This window comes from Opisthocomus hoazin, chromosome 3 (genome assembly GCF_030867145.1).
Source record: "Opisthocomus hoazin isolate bOpiHoa1 chromosome 3, bOpiHoa1.hap1, whole genome shotgun sequence".
NCBI classification, from domain to species: domain Eukaryota; kingdom Metazoa; phylum Chordata; class Aves; order Opisthocomiformes; family Opisthocomidae; genus Opisthocomus; species Opisthocomus hoazin.
The window spans coordinates 56,987,162-57,011,991 of record NC_134416.1 but is presented as its reverse complement, the minus strand read 5'-3'; the positions used below and the strand labels follow the sequence as shown (position 1 = coordinate 57,011,991).

General features: G+C 43.2%; 1 protein-coding gene across 2 annotated transcripts in view; it reads right to left on the bottom strand.

The window, feature by feature from the left end:
* The window catches only part of EMILIN2 (elastin microfibril interfacer 2), a 38,683-nt gene extending 17,507 nt beyond the window's left edge, over nt 1-21,176 (bottom strand). Inside the window, exons 1-4 of one of the 2 annotated variants that reach the window (XM_075416392.1) lie at nt 20,992-21,176; nt 20,715-20,837; nt 6,955-7,130; nt 2,118-4,052 (exon numbers count right to left, since the gene is read on the bottom strand). In XM_075416392.1, coding sequence (XP_075272507.1) covers nt 2,118-4,052; nt 6,955-7,130; nt 20,715-20,837; nt 20,992-21,116 — 2,359 coding nt within the window. In that variant the 5' untranslated portion in view covers nt 21,117-21,176. Of the gene's footprint in view, nt 1-2,117; nt 4,053-6,954; nt 7,131-9,144; nt 9,234-20,714; nt 20,838-20,991 lie in introns of those variants that run through there. The other variant, XM_075416393.1, reaches the window with a different exon arrangement.
* Between the last annotated feature and the right edge of the window lie 3,654 nt (nt 21,177-24,830).

The following is a 24,830-nucleotide window of genomic DNA, read 5'->3' as shown; positions in this document are numbered from 1 at the left end:
CGTACGGCCAGGACTGACAGCCTTCCTTTCAAATAATGTCGGTATCAGAGACGATGCTGCAGATCACGGATGTAAAAACAGTTCAAGCCATATGCCGACTCATGAAACGGGGTTCCCAAACTGCTTCCAAAAAAGGCTCTTTTGCCAAAATCTTTCTGCAGTTCCAGCCATCAAAACTTACTTGGACTGCCGTGCCAGACAGTGTTCTTGTAATTGGAAACACGTGGGGACTTGAAGCATGTGCTTCACAAGTCCTTCAGGGACCAGAGGCACCCCACAGCAGCGAGGGATGCTCAGAGCACGAGCACCCCAGATCCAAGAGCAGCAGCATACTTCTATAGGCTCTTAACGCCCAACGGTGGATGGAGAGCTCTGCCCTGAAACGGCATTATTTCACGCAAACCCAGGCGTGCTGAGGCTTCTTCATGCTTTACAACATTGTAATAGGGGCTGATAAATACAACCCATGAGGCCGCTCAAACACCTGCATTAAATAGCAGAAGAAAGATTACTATGTGTATCTTGGACATTTCTCCAATGTTGGTCCCTAGTGCAAATTTATTATTTTGGGCAAGATGGATGAGAAATAGGATTACATATATACATCATACTGCATTTTAACGGGGACCGAGTCTGCTTCTGCAAGATGTAGGGGTTAAGGTCCTAACCCTGCTGAATTTAAGTCAAGATTTCACCAAAAGAATGATCTGAGAACTACAGACCCCGTCCACTCCCCTTCACTTCTTCCTTTAAAGGAAGAGAAATGTATATTTTTTAATTTCACACAAGAGCCTCTCACCTCAGAAGGACTTTTGTGTCAAGTACTGCAATACATTTGGTTTTAAACAATTAAACATTCAAAAGAAACACATCTATCATAGGCTTTCAAGTCTCTGCCTCGGAGTGCGAAGGGTATTCTTCCCTAAAGCAGTTACTTTCAGACCTTTTGTGAAGCACAACTTCTCCATTCAAGCAAGAGCACCCACGGTCCTGCATCTGATCTCCCCCAACCACCTTCAGCTGCAACAGCACACAGGCTCTTCCCTCAGCACCTCTTCCTCTGATTTAAGGCCAGTCACAGAAATCAGCCTCTTATTTATCTCACACATACATAGAATTAAAACCAGAAGCACCAACGAACTGAGAGCACGGTTTCAAAACAATCTCCAGTTCCTATGTTTTTGCGTCATGCTAACAGAAACAGGAACTCAGATTCCCTCTGTAAACTTCGACTCTCTCAGAAAAACAACCCATTGCTGAAATTTGGAGCAAGAACTGCAGAGGGAATTGAGTGGCATTTGGTAAGGTCTCTAAACCTTCATGGCAAGGTTCACCAGCGCATTGAGGTTACCATTTCACAGCCAAGGGGAATGTGCCTCTGCTTTTCAGCCACTCTAATGCAAACTTTAAACCACCTGTGAAGGTAGATTTGAGTTAACACATTGGACTACAAACAGAAGCAGCTGAGGCGTGAAAACACTGCAGCTGGCAGCGCACCTATTGCCAACTATGTTGTGGGAATGCAAACTTCTGGGAGAGCTATGAAGCAGAAGTTTTATATTGCCACACAAGATATGCCAGGGCTTGTTTGTGAAAATCCTAAATCAAAGAGTTGGTGCTGAATTCTAATCATTAGCTCATGCTAAGAACAAAACTTACAGGGAATCTTTCTTATCATAAATTTGAATTACTTTGACTTCAGTTTTCTCCATTCACTTTTCAATTTCCCCTGAGGAATCAAGCATAATCTCACACAACAAAATAAAACAAAAAAAAAACCCCAATCAAATCAAACAAACTAGAATAATACCCACAGATAATTATTACTTAAAACACATTTTAAACTCACTATCCAAAAGTACTAGCTTTTCCACTCTCTTTATTCCTGCTCAAAGTAAACATGAAAGCATATAAGCATATACTTTTAAAAGCACTTGAAGTCCTCTATGGTGTTCTAGAGCAAAGAGCCAAAATTAGAGTCACCGTAAAAACAAAGTAGAAATTGTGTAATACTAAATTTTTCCTCCCATGATTAGTTCCTTTATAAATCATTCAGAAAAGAAAGCCAGTTGAAAAACAAACAAAACAGCACTAAAAAGGAAAAAAAAAAACCTTACTTGTGTCAGACTGAGATTTCAGCACGCCTTCAATGTCCGTGGTGATTTTGGAGACCTGACTATAAAACTGTTGGACAGAATTTTTCAGGCCAGAAATATCAGTGGAATGAGATGCTATAGTTCCATTCATTTCACGGATGCAGTTCCATAAGCTGCTCACATGCTTATTCAGACCTTCTTTTATCTTCTGCAAGCTACCCGAGACAGAGTCTAGCTTGCCGCAAACTTTTTCAACACGTGAGACTCTGCTCTCAACATCCGAAACACCGTCCTGGACACCCTGGGTCTTTTCTTTGCACTTGGTAAGATCATTCAGGATATGGTCGTTCAATTGTTCTAGTCTCTCTTTCATTTCACCACAGCAATTGTCACTGGGATGAGCAGTTTGATTTGCAAATGTCCTCTGCATTTGATCGATTTTTCGGAAGACACCTCGTTGTGTTTTTCTACAGGTAGAATTGACACCCAGAAGCTGCTCCCTACAGCTGCTCAAGCCATCTTGAAGATTTTTCATATCTTTATCCATGACATTTAGACTATACTGGAAAACACGTACGTCTCTCTGCATTTTCTGGATGTCACGTTGGTTGCCCTTAATTAAGTTGAGTTCCTCGTTAAGAGAGCTATTTAGAGACTGCAGGAGAACAGAGTTGTTCTCTGCCTTCAAAAGCAAGTGATTGTATTTGTTGTTACAATTTTCTAGCTCTTTCTGAAGTTCCTCCATTCCTTGTGGTGCAGACTGACATTTCTGCCCACAGAGGTGTTCAAGTGACAGCAGTTTGCTCTTCAGGAAATTAATCTCTGCTGTAAAATGCTCATTTGCAAATCCTGCGTCGCTGGGCAAGATGGGTCCAGGATTAATATACATTCCATCCGGGTCTGTGGTATTAGCGATCTCTAAAATAGTGCCACCAAGCCTATCTTCCAGCGCCCGCAGCTTTTGGTCAAACAAGTCTCTCAATTCATCCACCTCAGCAGCTATCGCACCGCGGAGAGTCTCCTCAACGTAAAAGCAATGTTCTTCAGCATTTCGTTCTGTAACATTCATCCTCGCATCTAGCTCCTCCAGCCTCTCACCCAGCACGTCTTCTAGATCTGGAGTTGACAATCGACTGATTTCATTATCTATTCTGACGTTCAAGATCCTGTGTGCTTCCGCAACTCTGTCAATCTTCTTATCTAAATCTTTTATCTGCTGTTCAAAGTCATTTCTCTCACCCTCCCTGCAACAACTGGACTTGTTTGACAGAATCTGAGTTCGGAGAGTATTTATTTCTTTCCTCAAGTCATTCTCTTTTCCTCTTATAACATCAATTATTCCTAAACAGTTATTTTCATTGTCATCACACTGCTGCTGGATATCCTGTAGTTTGTATTCACAGGAGTTCTTCAGATCCGCCATCTTCTTTTCAAATCCTTCCAGTATTTCCTGTCTGAGGGACTCAAATTTTGAGTCTATATACTCCTGATATATATTGTTGCTGGGCATTGTTATTGTAGGTCCTTGTGCTGCCTCCTGCAGTTGTTTTAATTGTCCTTCATAGCCTTTTACTTTTCCATTCAGTTCCTCCAGCTTATCATTCTTCATCTTCAAGGCTTCTTTGACCTCAGCTAGCTCAGATTTTATGTCTTCCATTTCAAAATCAATAAAAGGGTCTTTTTGATCTTTATTGCTGAAGAGTCCAGGCAGATGAATAGTGTCTGTTTCACCACCAACTGCACTATCAGGCTCTGGGCGGTCATAAAGGTTGTTCAGCCACGTGACCAACATCTTACTAGCATCTTCTTGGACAGTCAACTTCAGATTTTCATTCACACCTGCCACAGAGGACTGAAGTTCAAGCACTGATCGTGTAAGTCTAAACAATTCGTCCTCAAGAAACTGCAATTTCTTCTCATATGGTGGAGGTTCTGGCACTTCTGTTGGTTCTGCATCTGTTGCATGGAAATAACAGACAAAGTCTGGATGTGAATATTCCCAGCAGTATCTGTTTTGATCAGTTGAGACTAATTTCACTTTTCTTTGAAGCTAAATAATGATTCAAATTGCATAATGCTTGTTCCCTTTTCTATTCTTGTTTTCAGTAGTTTGTAATTAAAACATTATCAAAACACTCAAAACTAAAAGTTTTCGCACACTGACGAATTCCTGCCAGGATCCAATGGCAATAAATAAATATTTTAGCAAGCAGAACCCCTCTTCTTGTTCAGCAGTGAATGTAAGCTATAGCATATATAACAGACCACTATAGATCCATACACAGCACAACACAATCACCTTAGAGCCACTGCAACTCCCATAACAATAATTTGGGAGATGCTACTCCTGAATTCCCATTGAAAACAAGTGTCAATAATTTATGTGCCTCAAGTGGGGCTGTGCTCCAGTATTTTGCTGAACTGGGTCCAAATGCATATACTGTGTGGGGTTCTGCAAGATATTCCAGTTGTCACGTTTGCTTCAAAAATACCTAATTATCTGACACATATTTAAGTAGGCAATAAGAATGTGTATAAAAGCATAAGCTTTACACATCGAAAACTGTTAGACTAAAATAACACAAGCACCACCATCCTCATGCAACTAAAAAAGTAAAAGCAGACTTTTAGCTGCATATCTACTTTTCACCTAGCACAAATCAATTAATGAATCCAAAACCATCCTTCCAATCCATCTGTCACTGGCAGCTCCTCTTTTGCAGAGCCATGTACAATTCTGGATGTTCAGTTTCAAGCAAAACGTGTAACAATTGTAGAAAATCCAGAAGAAATAAATACATATTATCAGAGGTCAAGAAAGTATAAACTGCAGGAAAAGTCAAAGTAATTTGTTATTTAGGCTAGAGGAGGGGAGAATGAAGAGTGATATTCTGAAAGATATCTGCAAACTGTGAGGGAATAAACTGTTTTCCCCATCTGCTACTGATGGAACAGGCCAAGAAGAATGGGCTTCCACTGGAGCAAGTGACGGTGAGGCCTGATAGCTGTACAGAAAGTGAAATGTCTGAAGATCTTGTCCACATGAGCAGCACAATTTCCACCACTGGAGGCTGGGCAGACATAGCTGATCCTGCTTTAGGGATGGATAAACATCCTGATATAAACGTCCATAAACAGACCCCTCAAGATCCCTCTAGTCCTATTTTCTGGGATTCTAGCAACAAGGCCCTAGTAAATCAAGATACTGAGTGTGATCCCAAATAATAATCTAATATTAATCAAACCTGCAGCTAGGCCACTAACTGTTTTAGTTTAACAAACGTTTAACACCACTTCCATGTGTAGATCCACATGACCACATTAATTTGCATACTCCCATATATCTTTGCCATTATGCACAGTGGGGTAAACTTCACATATATTCCTAACTGTGATTCTGCATGATAACTTTTATACAATTCATATTCCAAAGACCTTTGCGCAGTTAAGGCATAGTATTACAGATATTAAAAAAAAACAACATAACAACGAAGGTAAGAAGCACAAGCAAAGAAGAAAACACACTTCTTTAAATACAACAGAAAATAGACATACAAGTTGTTAGCATTAGGATAACTCTTTCAGATGACAAATAAACAACTAAGGATAAGAAAAGTTCCCTATCAAATCGTGACTATTTTGTGTGGGAGTGGTGTTAACAGCTAAACTTTCAGACAAAAGAATTTTAGCACTGGTTCCAAGCTATGCATGCTAGCTACACAGTGAAGAGCAACACTGAGATAGGGTCTGAAGGACATGCAGTTGGAATTTCTCTTAGTTTTCAACTGGATTTCAGTGTAAAGACATTACAAAGAAGGTAGGAAGTCACAAATGTACTCTTCAAGACTGGCAGAGTGGCTGATTCTTTTAATAATAAAAAAGTACGCACACACAGTGTGTAGCTATTACATACACACTGGTCTATTTTTGCACTGAATTATAGTTCTTCTAGGGTCAGAGCAGAAAGAAAATCTCTAGACATAAGCAGTGTGCAAGTTACTTAAAGATATCACGGTGTTTTATTATCATGTTTTGGAAATAATATTTTAGGTGGGCTAACAAAATATTTAAAAAGCTTATTTTTAAAGCAGGTACCTAATTAATTGGACTGGTTTGAAACCATGTGTTCAGTCCCAATTCACTCCACTACAAAAGCCACAAGTAGAAATCTGACTAAGCGCTATACGTGACACTAATCTCCAATAATGTTGGGAAAAAGTCCTTCAGAAGGAAACATCTGTTTAACATTGTTTGTTAACGTAGAAAAGGCGTAATAATGCAGTAACAGCACTCCTCATACCCTTTCAGAAGACATTAGTTTATACAAAAAAACATCATTCACTCTTTAAGATATTTTTTCAAAAATTGAGGCTTATCGTTCCCTTACTCCTTTAGTTTTAAGGCACGTAATCTAACATGAATCTGTAAGATCTGCACAAGCCCTTGAACAAATAAAACACTGTGAAACTGCTAGGGAGCACTATATATTGTTAACATCAGTACCTGTTCTTTTTTGTTTTCATAATAATTCCTCTCAAATAGATTTTTTTTTTTTTTTTTTTTTTGCTGAACACTGAAGAAACCACAAAAAACCCAACCTTAATGCAAAGATTTTCAACCATGAGTAGCCAGCTGGCATTTATGGCCAATGTTCTACTCCCACCTCCTTGTTATTCTTCAGGAAATTCTCTGTATCAAGACTGCTATTGCCTGGCTATTATTTTCCCACTGCACAGTGTCTTCCACATGGATTTGTATCTTCCAGTAGTTGAGTTTAATAGAAACCATAACGGTTCTTAAAAGAAAAAACAAGAAACCAGACGTGATCACGCATACCAAAATCCAAACAAAAAGTTACCCAAGCCTTTCTTCACCACAGCTTTCGCTGGTGTTGTAGGACGACGAGCAGTGTTTGGCTTTTCTGCTGGGCCTTCTCTGCAGTCTTCCCCTTTGTACCCGGGACAACATCTCCATTCCAGCTCTGTCACTGTCTTATACGCAACTGTGTACCGAGGTCTAAAACTTGTTCGGTATCTGCCAAAACAGAAAGCATTTCAAAAATCCATAACCTAATCTTCTATTTAAATTAAACCTAAAATTTAACCAGTTTGTTTTAAATGAAAATCAATTAATTTCATATACGCTTCATTTTTTCCTTCAAACACCAAATTAACAAATATTTCTGTCTAGGTTTTAAAGTTACCTGCACTCAACACAGCCACACCAGGAAGAGCAAGTATGGCCACAGCAACAAGGGCTTCCCTGTATAAGCAGAGTGATAACATGTTGTGGGAAGTGAAGGTTCAACTCTTCAGACACTGTTGAGAGTAACAGTGATCACCAGTGTATTACTCTATAAATTCAAAACCTTTTTCCTCTAACTAACAACTCTTCCTTGCAAACCCACCCACAGGGCTGCTCTGGCAGCAACTCTTCTGGACATAAAAAATGTTTCTGCCTGCTCTATCCCATTTGTCTTTCCCACAGTCTCCACTTAAACCATTCCTCGGAATCCGTATGTACGGAACAGTCAGAGCTAGGAGGGATATTCCTGGGAAGGACAAAATGCTGAGAGCATGAGTCAGATAAGGACATGAAAGGAGTCAGATGAAAGGCTACAACCAACAAAGGGATCAACTCTTGCCTACTTCACTAGTTAAGTTGAAGACACATTATGTACACACAACCTTAAATTTCCCCAATTAATCACTCAAAAGTTAATAAATGTCAAACTGAATCTGGTTATGCAACTTTTTTTAATCACAGGCTTCTCCCATAATTTTCCTTCAGTACGCGTACTGCATGTTCAGCTGCACCCAGACACTATGGTAACCCACCAGACCATAAGCAGAGGCTGTGCTATTTTATAAAAACTAAATCAACTTAAGGTACAGCTCATTTTGGGTTGAGCAGTGAGGAAATAAGTGAAACAGGGATTTGCCACCTGACCTCCATAAATTAGTATACTTGGAACACACAGAGACAAAAACATTACCCTGATTTCTTACATTAATTCCTTTCTCTGAGTACTAACCCCCCTACAGCATTTTCAGATCTTTTTTTCTTAAGATTATTTCAGACTGGAACAACAGCTTGCATCCATTAACGAGCGATGCGCTCAATGCACAGCTGAGACGTCCCTAAAGTAGTAATACCAGCAGAATAAACACAGGACAGCAGCAAAGGACTCAGCAGGAGCTCTGCAAGAGATTTCTCTGGCAGCCTGGCTGGGCTCAGAGGGAGTGTATTCTGGGACAGAGAGAATACAGTACAGAATGGGCACCAGAAGCAGCCATGGTATCACACAAAAATCAGCTACATGTTTTGTTAAACATTGTCTTGTATTAATATGCAAAATTCCTTATTGTTTAAAAATAATCAGTGATCAGCTACCAAATGGGCTTAATTAAATCTTCAAAGCTTACGCTGACTGTGAAACAGTTGCTATTGAAAGCCCCAGAGTAAGAGTTTAACTGTTAACTCTTCAAAACTTCTCTTGCCATGCATGCAAATAATTGCTGAAATAATTCTGTGTTTTTTTATTCAACATCTTTCACCTTCAGAGACATAATTTTAATATAACACCCCACATCAGACAGCCATTTGCTATCCCTCTTTTGTAAGCTGCTTAACAAACTTGGGGCAGTGGGGTATAAATGTTAACTACTAATTACGAATAAGTTTCTTTTCCAACCGTATCTTTCCCAATTCTGCTGTAATATATACTAATTTTTGCACTCCATAAATACTCAGTGTTCTTTTGCATTATTACTTTACCTCCAACTTCTCATTTAAGGGGAAAAAGTTACTCTGACTAGAGACGTCATTATTTTTCCCCAACTATTTTCGGGCCGAGGAGTAGTTTAACCCTAATAAGCCTCTCTAGATTCTCTGCTCCTGTGCATCTTCATAGGAAGGCAGGGACAGTCTAGGCTGTAGCTCTGTCTACCAGCTGCTTGTAACTGCAGGGGTTTGCTGAGGTTGTCAGCTTTTCACATTCTGGCTTGGAGCACGTAAACTCAAGAGTGGGTTTCCAATCCTTTTTTACCTTTGCAACACCATATATGAAACAGCTGTAGACTGCCCTGCAGCTCATCACATCTTTTGCAATTTTCACGAAAACATTTGCCGAATCCTGTTTACGAATGTAAAGTACAGACATCTCCAAGGTCAAGTGCTTTAAAAACTAATGAGGAGTGCAATGCAGAGGGCACCATTGGCAAGGACACATCCTGGCCACCCAGGAACTTCCTCTTCCTTCTTCCTTATCTAAAGAATTAAACAAAATCTCGTGTAGGTACTTTGGGTTTGATTCCTTTCCTTCCAACTAGCTGCCAGAGTCAGAGGAGCCACAGGATTAGCTAAATGCTTTAGTGTTTTGAAGTGGTTTTGAGAGTCATTACAACTTCTCTCACAACCACCACATTACTGAAATGCAAACTTTGAACTTCCAGATCAATTTTCACATGCTGGAAATGGTTGTACATACTTTTCTCTGATTTCCGTAAAACACTTAACTGCTCCAAACTTTGTGTGTGTTCCTCTCTATACTTTCAGGGCCAAACTCCTTCCTGAAAATTACAGTATTTCAATTATCTTCAAACACCATTACAATTCTCTATTTTTTCCTCACAAAGTTTTAAAAATATAGTTGAAACACATTTTATAAAAGGAATAAGAAATAATTTTATGCATATTGTGCACTTCTTTGCTCAAATTACAAAATGAGGATTTTCCTTGTAACTTGTCTGCCTTTCCTATCATATTTTTGGCAAGTTTCTCATTGCATACCTTCTCTGTAGTCATGTTCACCAATGCAGACACCTTCAGATGACTTCAACATTCAGACAAATCATAAGACACATCCAAATACAAAAGAAGAATATAAATAAGTTAAAAGAAATCAAGCTTACTATTTTTCATATAGGCAAGTTATAAAATTTTTCCAAACTCCATCTTAAAAATAGTGAGTTCGACATTCTCACTCTTTTTTATTTCATATTTTCACGATCTTAATAGGCATAAATGTTTTAATATGATTTAATACGAAACTTACTTGAACTGCAGAAGAATCCTCCCATTCTAAATTATAAAATATAAATATTGCGTACCTACAACTTTTAAAACGTCGCAGCAGTCTATTCCTTACAAATTCTTGCAGGTCTGAGAGCTCAAGCAAATGCACGAATTAGATCTGTTTTGATTTCAGCTACGGCACATCAAATACAGACTAACCTGAATCCTAAACCACAATTCTCCTAGGGCAAAAATAAGCTAGAATCAAAATGCTGCAGAATCTGGATGTAGAACAGCTTTCATAGTTTACATCTTGAACGATGGTAACAAGACAGCTATAGTCATGGATGGCTCAGGAATTAAACTGGGATTTACTTAGCAAGAACTACTGCTCCTCTATACTGCCAGCCCAGCTGAATGAATCGCACAGGTAGTCCCATTTACTTCAGCAAGGGTAGTCACGTAAGGCTGGGAAACAGAAACTTACCCTAACACTTTTCTAATCTGAATCCAGTCACAAAAAAGTTTCTTAAAAATCACAGCTCCATTGCTACAGCTTCTCTGCTGCTGATATGCTTCATGCACAGCTGTGCAAGTTGCCCATGCAGGGAACGGTGTCACTGTGCCAGCACCGTCCAGATGCACTGACAAACGACAGTCACCAGCACGCATCCAGCCCAAAGGAGATTCCCAGTCCCAAAAAACTTGTTGCATTTTTAAAGCCAGAACTTCGCTTGCTCAGTGGATTTTAGTGGAGGAGCTGGAGACTTCCAGGATTTTGCTAGAATATAACAGTCTAACAGCACTGAATGCAATTATATTCTTAGTTACAGTTCTAATAAAAGAAACCTTAACTTTCTGCTACAGACTGCGTCCTGAGAATAATTTGTGATTCTACATATTTTAACGACACAGGACTGGGAGCTACTACAGTATAAAAATCAGCCACATCTTTATTTATATTTGTAGTATTCTGAATCCAATTACTCAGTCATAGTCACAGCAAACATATAACATACAAAAGCACACATACAGAATGCACTGAGTGTAGCAGGAAAGATGAAATGTTGCTTCTCTATGCAGCTGGCTAGAGTTACACGGTTAGAACGTAACATGCCCAAGTTTCACATCTTTTATCTTGTATGTGTGAGTCTTTACATAGTTACCTAGTGAGGCAATTTGGTCAAAAGGGTTCACAAAAGTTTCATAAGTCTGAGGCTCCACTTTAATGCCTGTATATGCTGGAATGTAATTAAAAAAATAGTAAAACATTAAACCTTCCTCCCATTGACTTGGATTTCTACTATTTGAGTAAATGTAAATACATGCAATTATTTTCAATAGTGTCCTAAAGATTTTTTTAAAACAAAATTATTATGTGGTTAAAAGTTACATACAATACACCAGCATTTATTGTGCCCAGTAACCCCAACCTCCAGTGGACTTCCAGCGCAAGATGATGGTCATATAATTTTGCTGAATTGGGCTAAATACTACAAATGAAATAATTCTTTGAGAAAGCATTAATAAAGGGTGATTTAGACAGTCTCTAATCTTTCCTCGCAACAGAGAAAATAAGAACAGCTGTTTTTTAGTAGTCTTTCCACAACGGCCTTGTAACAAACAACTCCTACTACCTTCACCATGAATTCAACATGCTGATCAAATGAGAAAACACATTCAGAACGCTAACACAAATCTCCACTTTTAATATCAAAGTAATCTGCAGCTGAAACAAAGTTGTGTAGTATGGCAATAGCATTCAAATATTCCTTCTCTTTGAGAGAAAACTATTTTCTTAGGAAAGTGCTTAATTGAAAATACATGTTTGCTGCAAATGCTAGACACTGACTAGGGAACAAGCTATAATTTTCTCATGGTGCTAAACCACAGAAGGAAGCAGTTAGCACTGATATTTGGAATGTCACCTAATAGCGATAAAACAAATCAGAAACATTTGGATGAAACTGGTGGGAAAACATATGGCTCAGTTCTGTAACTACATATTAACATTCAATCTTTTGGGAAACACAAGGAGATAAGTGCCACCACATACTCACTGTGAGGAAGGGACTGTGGAATCAGCATATGTTTCTGCATAAGCAGCGTATAAAATGTTTATTCTGAGCACAAAACTTCAAGGTTGGTCCAAAATTCTGTACTCATTGGAACAGGTCCCATAACTTCAGCAGCCCGCAAATCACAGTCTTATTAAATAGAAGATAACAAATCTTCACTATTTAATGCTTTTATTAAGTGTAAATCCATTCTTTGTAAATTACATAGTCTGATCTCACATGTTCCCAGTCATCCAAATCTCCAATATATTGCAATGGGAGTGCTGAAGTAGCACACAGACACCCTTCAAAAGTACTGCCTAGGAGATATATGCAATCATATTTTGATGAAGTGTTTTTTATTCTGTAGGCTGCAAACGCTTCCGCTGAAAATATACCTAAGTCGGTCATTTATACTACACAGTTACTAAACTGGAACCAGTTGATCCCAAGTTTTCTGTCTCCCAAGAATGCAGGCCTAACTGCAACCCCTCCAAATGGTGGCAGAAATCCTAGCTCCACTGAAATCCCAGAGCCTTTTAGCGACTGTCTGTAACAGTGAGTTTCAGTACACCTGAATGCTGGGTGCCTACTCTGCAGGTATGGACAGGAGCTAGCTGTCTGCATTTCCATTACGGCCAACAGAAATATAGTTGATACAGACAGCAGAGTCGAAACAGGGCTGCATCTCATTCTAAAGTCATTATTTACATGCGATTACCTAAAGAGCATGCTGGACTCAACTGACCTGTAGGCACCTAAGCTCGCATGCTCACGTTCATCCCCCTGTACGGCAGACAACACAAGTTAGGGTGAGCTGAATCCCACCTCTGGATTTTTTTCTTTTTTCTACCACACAGCAGCGTTGCCAGCTAGCTGGTGTTTCAGCTCACAGATGAGCAGAATTTGAGAAGAGTATGGCTTTACTAAGAGTTTCTCCTAAGGCATTTACAGCAAGCAGTGGAAATATGTTTTGACAGGAGCAGATTAGTCTAACAAAAGTCTACGTGTTCAGTGAAAGAAAGCCAAGGAGTCAGTAAGAAATCCAAATTATACACTGTAGCAAAAATGTATTTAAAAAGAATCCGGTGAACCGCAAAATAAATTTTTATTTTGATCTTGCATTAGAGACACAAAGCTTCTTCTTACTGATGGACTTAAAGTCTTGTCTTTTCACTGCTACTCTTCCTTTAGCTGGCATTTTTTCTTTCCAAAAATTTATACAAAGAATGGCAGCACACGTGTTTGCAGGAGGTGAAGTCTGGGTAATTACTTGTCCTTCAAAAACCTGCCACTGACTTTACCCACTAGCTGAATGCCGGCCCAGTCACAGCCATCTCAACTGAAGTTTCCAAAAGGCCACGGTCAGGTCTTTGTATAACATAATAATCAGGCCCTAATATACATATTCAAAAGCAAGCAGATGATGTTTTGAAATTGTTTGTCCTGGGAAAAACACAATTTTGAGGCACCCCTGTGGAATACATCAAGTTACGACGACCTCCGCTAGCACATATCACCAAGGAGGCCAAGCTTCTCTGGGCACACACAGGCATGTAAGGGTGCTTTTAATAAGGTTTGCACTAACAATACAGCATGGCCAACATTTGCACAAGACCTATCCTGAGCTAAATCCTGAATAAAAAACTGCTACTGGCTGTGAGCATTAATGGGGACTGAAACCAAAGGAAAGCAAGAGAACAAGTCAAAGCGCTATGCATCCACAGGAATACAACCGCCTGTGATGCACACAACCAAGAAACTCCCCATCCAGGTCACTGTGAAGAGTGCTGAAATTAAATCAGACTACGAAAGCACTGTAATTTTACTAAATGTGGCATAAATGGGAATGAGCATTAGAGACTACGTCCTTTTTCCAGTGCTTATTGTTTGCTTTGTCCCTTCCCACCCCCTGAGAAGCACAGTGAGGGCAAAGACTGCCTTCCGTCTGGAAGAAATTGCATGGAGGCCTGGCACAGGCAACTTGTCTTCCTCCCTCCTACTCCATCCCCAGCATATCAGCTCTCAGGATGGAGGGAGAAAAGTTGCTTTCCTGTACCTCTGAAGAACACTGTCCCCTCATCTACTGGTGCCAGGGAAGGAGCAGAGAATCACGGCGCCCAAATCAGCTCACTACAGCCTGGTCTCTCACACATGGTTCTCTAATGCTGCACATCAGCTCAATACATCTGAGAGAATCTGGCTGAATTTTACTGCAGAGTTTAGAGTTTTTTTCCAGTAAGAGGGGCAGAAGATTATGGGAACTGGTAGAAGGCAAAAATGCTCAACTCTTATCAGACAACACCACAAGGTTTCATTTGTAGCTCCATTCAAGATCTCCAGAAGTGCCATTGTTCATTGTTTATACAGTAAATTTTTATGTCACTCATCTCAGAATTATTCTATTCAGAAAACTGAGATTCAAAATGCAATTTTCTCTCTTGGGAGAGAAATGTTTCTTCTTGGGAAGAAACAATGAAGGGACTGCACACTCTGAAACACGCCCCCATGCCTCATACTAGTTATTTCTAGTTGTTGTGTGTATACATCCATACGCACACACACATATTAACGCATCTGTCTAACACTCTCTCTCAGCTGCCAAGGATTTTATCTGGAAAAAGCTGACCACTGAAATCCAGTAGCAAATGCCCAAACAGTAAGTTTCAGGTTTAAAATGTCAGTACTCTTAATGTTCACGAATGACCACTCTTGAAAGCTAGGTAGGCATCCTCTTCTTACGAGCACAGAAACCAAGACACAGGATGCACTGAAGTAACTTACAGCCACAGACAGTCCATGGCAAGGCTCAAAGCAGAGCTTCGTTGTTGGAATTTATGATCTTGAATTACCTTACATGGTGCTTCCTTCCATTTTGTTGCAAGATAAACCTATGCCAGTCAACCACATGCTGAGGGACCAACAGTAAGCTACTAAAAACCCACTAAATAAAACAGGATAGGAGAACCCTGAAAATATCATCCTTTGAAAAGGATTTCAGAAAACTTTTGTAGAGCAGTACTGTGATGTAGTCTTCCAGTGATGGAACAGGAGTGACTTTGCAACAGGTTATGTGTTAACTACATCTTCACTTGCCTCTTACAGCAGCAGAGACCAAGTTTCTCACCTCACACGAGTGGAAAGGCCAAGTACCTCTGGCATTAGCTGGGACCCCAACTTTCATAATAAAATGCAGCTGATACTTTTCCAGACACCAGGTCCAAAGTGAACCAGAAGGGAGAGGAAAGATGAGACATGAACGCAAAAAAAAAGAAGTCAGATGAGAGTAATAATCTGCAACGTGTAAAAATGGCACTGCCCACTTTCTAACAGTGCAGAATGTTCCTTGATTATTTGGGTGATTTATGATAAAACAGGCCTTCAATAGGTCAGCAGCTCCCTATAATTAACAATTTGTTGTTTTGGCAACAGTTTGGTGCTTAACAGAAGAGGCCCCAGACCTCCAGGTCACACAATTCTCACACCACAAAAGCATAAAAACTCTAATTATTTACATTAATGTGAACTGAGGAGCAGTTTGTGATTTTCTGGAATTGTTGCAACAAACTTGAATGATGTGTGAAATAAAAATTCCCTGTCCAGTTCACAGAGAAGAAAGACTCCGTTGCATTCAGTGCGTGGAGGCAGAGATGCACAATCCCAGGCTCCGAGAGACAGCCAGGAAAGTTTACCATACCCAGCAGGCGCTCATAGATTTTCAAACAAGCACTCCAGGAAACTGAAGTACGTTCTGAAGTTTTTTAAGTTTCCTTACTGCTTTCAATGCACAAGGCCTTAGGCTAACCTCCCTATGCAGTCAGCTAGCTGGAGCCTGTACAAAGAAATTCTGCCTCATACAAAATACACTCAGTAGAAGAAAAAAAAAATCCTAAAGACCCCCCTTTGGAGGGGAAATATTAAACAGCCCTCACTTTCTCATCAACTTTTTGTGCATCCTGAAAGTTTTTCTTATGAGATATGCATTGCTAGGAGCCAGTGGCAAACACAGGCTCTGATCTGTGCTGACTCGTGTATCTTAGGCTTGACCCTGCCTGGTGCTGAGCACTCCGACACTGGTCTGTATGCTTAATTTCTAGCAGCTGAACAGTCTCAGAGAAAACTACATGTGGGTTTCCTACATGTTCCTAGACTGGGGCTGACGTGCTCTACTCAGGTCATTCTGGGGTTGCCAGAAAATGGTACATCGATGAAGACATTAAACCTGAACTGGAAGTCTGGGAAGCTGTTTCTCAGTAATAAAATTTCCACTGTTATTCAATATTATTAATAAACATTGAATACTGCTTATTACAAGCTGTGTGATAGTAATAAGTACAGTCACCTATCCTGATATTTTGATTGCAGGAAACTAGCAGGAACAGTCTCTAAAGTTATTCCAATCTTTTGCTTTAAATCTTCCTCTTGGTAATGATTAAAACCGTGATTAGTTTGGCAGCGGGCTTATTTATGGTCATTTGAAAGTATTACATGACAAGAAGTTGGAAAATATTGCTCAATGAGAGATTCGGAGAGGCTTGGTAATTTAGCTATTGATTCATTCATCATTTTCTTGACCATTTTCTAAGTACACACAACCTAGTGAAATAATGAGTTTGCTTATTATATGTTTATCATTAGTGTTAAGATGAGAAGCTCACATTAAATCATGAAATCCACTACCCACCAGCTACGACAGGTGACCTGACTCATTATACACTTGAGCACACAAATACCTTTACTCACATGAGCAGAATTAATAGGGGCTGGTGCTTGAATTAGGGGATGTGATAAAATGCCCCTTCTTCAAGTCCCTGAGCAACCTGATCTAACTTTGAAGCCAGCTCTGCTGTTAGCTGGGGGCTATGGGGAATTACATGACCTCCAGAGGTTCCTCCTAATCTAAATTTTTTTCTATTTGATTTACTGCCTCATACGGGGTGGTCCCATTTGCCAGTTCTGTAGCAAAGATAGAAAGCCAGAAAACATACCTCTGCTTCAGTTCACTTCAAATTTTAAAATTAAAACCTTACTGGTGAAACTGGGTTTGCTCAAAAATGCTGGGCCATAAACTGGAGCACCTAAGGTACAGCCAGGTGTCCCAACATACTCTACAGCATAAGAGGCAAACAAGTTAACAACATCCTACCTTGAAGCAGCTACATTGACCAAAGGATGTCCAAGCAAAGCCACAACCCTAAAGAGTGTGTAGGATCTAGCCAGAAGGGCAACACATTTTGCTTTTAGAATCAGACAATGTTATTAGTTACAAATTGCTAATCATACCAATTAAGTTACTAAACCGTTCATAAGCAAGCTAGGAAAGGAAATTCACAACAAAAGAAGTAGGGAGAGGTCAGTTATTTATGAAGCAATATCGAATTTCAAAACACACACGTTCTTTTTAGTGAGTAAAAACACTAATATTTTTGTATAAGTATCTTTCAGTCCAATGACCCACTAATCCTTCCTTTGCTAGCCACAGTTTTAAGAAAAATAAATCAGGAGCCCCTAATACTTCAAAGAGAACATACTTCAAAGGGCCCTTCTGATTTTTCTTTCTACTCCCTCTCTTCCTATCTCTCAAGCAGCCACACTTCACCTCACATTCATCCTTGACACTTTAATCAGCCAAAACATTCACTAACTTTTCAGTGAGGAAATGCACTATCAAGCCCAAATACCTATAAAACACTTAAACAATGAAGTGTAATAGTTTCCTGAATTTCAGCTTAACATTTCAGGAAATAAACCCCGTAGCCAAACTGAAATTACAGTTAACACTCTTAGAAGTACAGCCATTCCAACAGTGCGGGGGGTTTTTTTCAGACAAATGGTATTTTAACAGGCCTAAAGGGTAGATAAAAAGGGTTCATGCATGCATATGATTTTTAGGCTTAATCACCTGACCTTTCTATTTCTAAAAAAAAAAAAAAAATTAGAAAAAAAAATCAGTGCTGACTATAAATCCATATCTGCAATACACACACTCTCTTGTACGCGAGGAACGTGGAATTCAGGAGCACACGGTATGTTTAACGCAGTGAAACACTCCCATGTGAAAAGCAGCAAGCCATTTAAGTAATTGTTATGCATAACCTAGACTGTACCTAAACATTAGAAGGGCTCTTTAAACCTACTCTTAAACTAATTTAAATCAACAGTAAATCCACTGACTGACAAAAAAAACACTAATAGTACTTAAGTACTAATAAAACCCGTACATCTATGATACTGTTAACAAACTCTTTTTTTGATTTGGATCTCACTGTCCCCACTGTCTGCAGCAGAATGAGCTCTTAGATGAACCACGGGTATCAGAAGGACATTACACACGGACTGTAGTTTATTCCGATGAATATCTGCTATTTAGTTCATTTTTAACTTCTCTAAGTAAGTGTATAAAGGAAAAAAGAGAATCACTTCAGAGAAGTCCTCACAGTCATTTCTTTGTTGCTCTTGTAGCTCCTTCCTGTCCTATTTTAGTCAACATTAGCTAACAAACATATATAAACACATTTTGTTAGTCAGACCACTACTCCTACTGAATTAAGCAATACTTTTCACAGAAATTCAGTTACTCCTGTTCACAGGGGTTTGCAGGATTTGAACCATGTATTTCAAACACTCTGGATTAATTCATTTCTTACTCTGTCACTACAAGAATTTGTATACCAGCAACAGGCAGAAAAATAAAAGTCCAAGCCTATAAACAGAGAGTGTTGAACACAATGAAATTTCAAGATTTTGATATTCCAGCTGCTTTCAGTGTTATTCAGCTGATGCTGTGATAGGTACTTAAAATATTTTCTGTTAAGAATAAGGGATTATTTTGCAGTTGCCATTATGGTTATGGAGAAAATAAGTGATGTTCACCAAAGAAGGTCAAATTAAGGAAACAAAGGCTTACAGTAAGTATCTAATTCTGTTCTCAAAAGAACAAAAAAAACCCATGAGATTGGCCACAGCAGGAGAGACCAAATGTCTATTTAGCCCCATATTCCCTCTCTGACAGCAGCCAACTCCAGATGTTTAGGAGAAGCACAAGGACAGACAATGCCATTTCACAGAACCACAGAGTAATCTGGCAGGGACGGGACTTCTGGAGGTCATCCAGTCCAGCCCCCTGATCAACCTGGGCTTCCCCTTCTGACTCCTGCCAAAGATCTCACCCGCTCAAGCAGTTCTCAGTTCAGGAATTTCCTGAGCTAGAAGCAATGCCTTTGCACTTTCTTCATCATCTACTAGCAGATAGTCCAAGAAAATCCTAATTTACTGCCTCTGAAATTCCTTATCTTAATGCTCGGTGATTTATGTGTTCAAAGTGCTCGGTTTCAACCCCTCCTCACTCCTCCACAGCTCCACTACTGAGACTCCGCACGACAGAGGGCACACCCCGTTACACAGCCCGTAAGCTCAGTCAGAAATCCAACACGGCCAGCTCGACACTCCAAAGAGAAACCAGGGAAATTACACAAGAGAGTGTTACTCAGCTGTCTGCTGCCTTTGTTATTTCCCCCCAGATTACAGTGTTTATATATTCCAATAGAGAAAAGCTATTTTTTTAACAAAAATAACAACTCAAACAGAAAACAGCACCTTCGAATGCCAAACGCCCAACACCTATCGTCACAGGCTCCAGGGCGGCAGCCTCATCCATGCCTGCAGCCTATTTCAGCGGCACCCAGGACCTGGTAGTATCAGTCTCATCCTGCCCGTTCCACGTCAAAATAGAAACTAGTTATTCTTTGTCGCAAAAGAATCCTCACCACCACCTCAGTCCAGCTCTCAGCCTAAGCCCACAAAGGGTGTCCTTCCACTGGCTTCTGGGGCGAGGTCAAACTGCTCCGCAGAGTGCTTGTCACCCACAGCTTTCAAACCGAAGTGAGCAAATATTACCGCTTCTCAAGCGGGAAACTGAGGAGAGGGGGTTTGCTGGAGATCAACCAGAAGGTGAGATGTGGCTGCTCCCAGACTCCTGCTGTACCTGCGGGCCGACGCAGCCCCGCTAGAGCACACCGTGCTGCAGGTGGTTGCTCTACTGGCTACCGTATGGCCAAGTTCACTCGCCCAAAGCTGAAAACGAAAAACAAGCAGCTCTGCATCACCCCCTGTGAATACCTCTGCCCTGGCTGCTCTCCTCGCTGGACGGCTGGCGGGCAGGCACGGGCTGCTGGCTCTCCCTTGCTGCTACGCACCCAGCCAGCCACGCAGAGCAACCGTAAAACCGGTTCTGGGCTCCGCTGCGCCCCGGCAGACCCGGGCGGGGGTGCGGGGGTGCGCTACCGGCAGGTGCCCGCGGCGGGCAGCCCGCACGCCCCGCGGCCCGGCCCCGAACCCGCAAGCCGCTCCGTCTGGCTCTCCTTAGCTCCGGCAGCCCGATGTTCGCGGTCAGAGCGGAGCGCTTCGTTCCGGGGGCCCGCAGGCGGTGCGCGCCCTCCCGCCCCGGCCGGGAACCCGCAGCGGCCGCGGCCCCGCTCCTGCGCCGGGGCTTGGCAGGGGGTGGCCGGGCGCTTCCCCTCCCGGGGTCGCCTCCTCGGCTACTTACACCGGGGTGGGCTGGCAGGGGAACTGGTTCCAGGCGCACTTGTACTGGGCCTGGACGTAGCTCTCCGTCCCGTCCAGCACCGAGCAGCTCACGTTCTTGTTCACGATGTAGGCGCACCAGTTCCTGGGGGGGGGGGGGGGGGGGAGAGAACCGCCGTCAGGGACAGGCAGCGGGACGAGGGGCCCCACACGCCGCCCCAGCCCGCCCGCCCCGGCTCGCCCCGCCGGCGGCAGCGGCTCCCGCAGCCCCCCCACCCCCCGGGGCGGGCGGTACTCACTTGCTGCGGGAGCCCGGCCGGGTGTACCGCAGGTGCGGGCTGGCGTGGCTGAGCCCGGCGCCCAGGGCGAGCAGCAGCGGCAGCGCCCAGCCCCAGGGCGCCGCGGGCCCCGGGCGCAGCTCCATGGGCAGAACGGGCGAGCGGGGAGGCACGGTGCCTCTCCGCGGGCTCCCTCCGTCCGTCTGTCCCTCCGTCCGTCCGTCCGTCCGTCCCGCCCGCTCCCAGCTCTCTCACTGACGCAAATCCCCCCCACCCGGTTTCCGCCCTCCACGGCGTCCCCGCACCCCCCTCCGGCCGAGGCGCCGCTCCCCTCCACCCCCGCACGGCCGGCCCCGGCCTCGACCCCGGTCCCGCTCGCTCCCGGCCCCCGGCCCCGCTCTCGCCCCTCGGCCGGAGAGCCGCGGCGCTGTGCGCGGGCGGAGGGGCGGCTGCCGGCCCCGCATCGCGCTCGTCCGCCATGAGCGGGGCTCCCCGGGGGCAGCCCCCGCTGCCCGAGCTGGCCGACGGCAGCCCCCGAGCCCGGTTTTCCCGGTTGAAAGCAGATGGAGGGAGAGGGTCGGGCCCCTGGGGAAGAGAGGGGCCGGCCGTGCCCTCTCCCCGCGGTCCCGGGGCTGAGGGTGGCCCCGAACCAGCGGGGGTGCAGGGGCCGGGGAGGTTCTGGCGGGCTTGCTGCCGTGGGGCGGCCCTGCGGTCCCGCTCGACGCCACCGCTTCGCCTTGGTGGCCGTTCCCTGGCTCGTGGTGGCCGCCGGGCCTGCCCGGGAGGGCTGCTGGCGAGAAGCTCTGCGAGCGACCTGCAGTGGGAGGGTGTTTGTGAGGAGAGCCGGTTGCTGGGCTGAGGGAGCAGCGGGCGCTCAGATTCTCTTGGGCGTTCAAGTGAAGCTCGGGCACCTTGACTGGGTGACCTGCCCGTGCGAGGCCATCTGCGACGGGTCCCACCACGGCCCGGAGCACCGGGAGGACCCTCTGCCATCCTCAGCTCCTGCTCTTTTGAAGCTTTGGATTCAGGCAAAGCCGAATAAAGCATCGAGGCTGGGCCAGGGCAGGCCGCTCCCGCATGACGAAAGGGAAGGAAAGGAAGAGAGAAAGTGGCACTTGGGTGGAGAAGATGTCGGGTGGGAGATTTTGGGAGTGATGCCTGCTGCTGCTGAGCCTCCCCTGTCCCGACCCTTGCCGCGTGCTCCTAGGCCACCGCAGCCCACTCAGGCTTTCGAGGTCTCCTGTGCAGGCAGAGCAGGCAGCAGGGCTGGGCCTTTGCTTCTGCCATAGGCAGCAGCCTGCCGGAGCTGAGCCCGGACCTCGTCTGCCCCGACCTGCTGAAACAGGCAGGTTTCAGCCGCCAGCTCTGCAGTCGGTCTCGTCTGATGACTCTGCTCAGCCTCTGAATCTCACAGGCAAAGAAGCTTTAAATGCTGAGGTCAAAATTATGCTTTCAGACTGCTTCTTGGTAATTTTTTCACTGGGGACATACACTAAAGCTCTCTGCCCCCAAGTGAAACGCGTCCCATTACAGATGTGTAGGAACACTTCGCTGGCAGCAATGGAAAAATAGGAGGTTATTACTGTCGCTTCAGTCTGTCCCATTTGACTTGAAAAAATGTCACCCTCCTAGCGCTCTGCAGCTGCTGTGGAGAGGGTAGCACCTCACTGGCTGAGAAAGTACGCTTCAGGCAAAGGTTAAACAGTTTGCTGTGCCACTGTTTACATTTGCAAAAGCATGCCATTCAGGTGTCATTATTTGTGCTGGCAAAAATTATTTGGAGTTTCTCCAGCCTGAAGAAAGCAAGGCTTACGGTTCAGTCCCTAAAAATCAATGAAGAAGGCACTTTTTTCCTTTTTCCCCTCCTCATCCAGTCAGGGAACTCAGGAAGTTGATCCTTTTCCAAAACTGATGAACAACATGGAAGAGCTGTGCGTTGTCCCACAAAGGGAAAGTCATTAAGTAATGAAAGACTGAGATCATGCTCATCTTGAGAATGACTGCATAGTGAAAAAATTAATAGGCTGATTTAAGCAAAATGAGCATGAAACAACAGTGTGTTTCCATACGCAAACCCCTGAGCTTACATCTTGGTGAAGGGAGCTGAAGCAGATGTTACCTGATTTGCCACGAGGGCACCTCTCTAACCTGCAAGCCACAGACTCGATCGCATGGATCAAACACCACTCAGGGCGCCGTTAGAAGGAGAGTCGTTACAGCCTTTCACTTACCCCATGGATATGGTTGATAATGAGTTAGGAGTTGCTGTAACTTCAGGACTCCGTCCCTGGAAAAATGTTTGTTCGCTTAGGAACTGTGCAAGGAAGTCTCCCTCCTGTTTTCTGATAGAGAGGAGTTTGTCCCTTTGCTGTCTGGATCAAATTCTTTGTAAATATTATGAAACAGCACTTTGATAGTATTTGCTGCCATTACTTTAAAAGGGTTTGTGAGACTTGTCCCACTGCAAAGCAGAGTGTATTTTTTTGTTTATTTCATTTAAAATAAACCATAACAATGAAAACCAAAATCCTGCAGGACCATTCGCTTCTCCTCACTGAAACCAGAGCTCTGTGGGAACTTGAATGCAAGCGCTGTCTCAGGGAGTGGGGTGTTATGTGTGGCTGCGTGATGGCTCAGTAAGGAGTAACAGCAGAGGATGACCTGAGCTGAGAAGTATTGAGCTGAATAGAAATGGATGAATTTGGGCAGATGCACAGAGCTGACCTCAACTTCTCTGATATTCACACTGGGTCTATGATATCAGCTGATTCAACAACAACCAGAAGAGAAACTGGGCTCTGCCTGGAGAATCTTCAGCTCAGGTGCACACCGAACATGTGGTCCGAGCTCTGCTCATGGCTGCATTTTTTCTATGGGTGTAACTAGTTTTATTTCAGAGTGTAAGTGTGAAGGTTAATAGTGCTCTCAAGGAGACAGCAATGCTCACACTGTATTTTTCTGTGCTACATCCTCTCATCTCTACAATTCACAGAAATCCCAAGACAGATGATTCTTACAGTACATGGAAAGCATCCCTCCACCCCTCCCTCCAAATGGAGCGTGTAGTCTGCAAGTGCACTGAGGAGGGCTTCGGTGACTGGCGAGGTCGGTACATGTGTTCTTGGGAGACGGAGATCACAGACGTGAGTCCATAAATCCTTTTAAATTGTTTTAAAGTTCTTGTTTCTTTACTAAGCAGTCTGGCTATGTTTTCAGCACCATGATCAACTGCACTTTCATACTTTGCCACAGGATAATGATGGGGAAACAACTAGGGCCATGTGCAAGGGTCTGCCAGAGAGAGAAAGGTACACAGAGCAGGCGGGCAGAATAAATAGCAAAACCATTATCAGAGTATTTACTGCAGAACTCCAAAAGAGAAACGTGTCGTTAATAGTGTGGTGCATGGAGAGGAAATGGTGCGCTCCCTGCAGTTTACCTCTCTTGTGCGTCAGCTCTTTCTGTAGATCTCAGCAATATATTGCTTTGTGAATTCTAGGTTCCTTTTCTTCAGGTCCACCACCTCGAAAAATTGCCATAATGACCTGAGGTGAGTGGTTTTTAGAGAGGTGTTTGTACTCCTTTGACGCTTCTCTTCAATAAAAAAGCACTCTTGTCTAGAAATATTGTCTGTGGCACAGAAGGTCTTTCAGGTACTTCTCACCTGGCCATCAGATGCGAGAAGCCAGCCTATAGCTATGTGTAGCCTGCCTCTACGTCTGGCACTGTATTAACACCATCCATGAGTCAAAGCAGGTCATAGGGTTCCTCTGGAAAGATGAAACTGATGTTAGGGAACAAAGAAAAGTTTGAAAGGAATTTGCAGGAAACTCCAAGCCAACAGAGGAAGGCTTGGATTG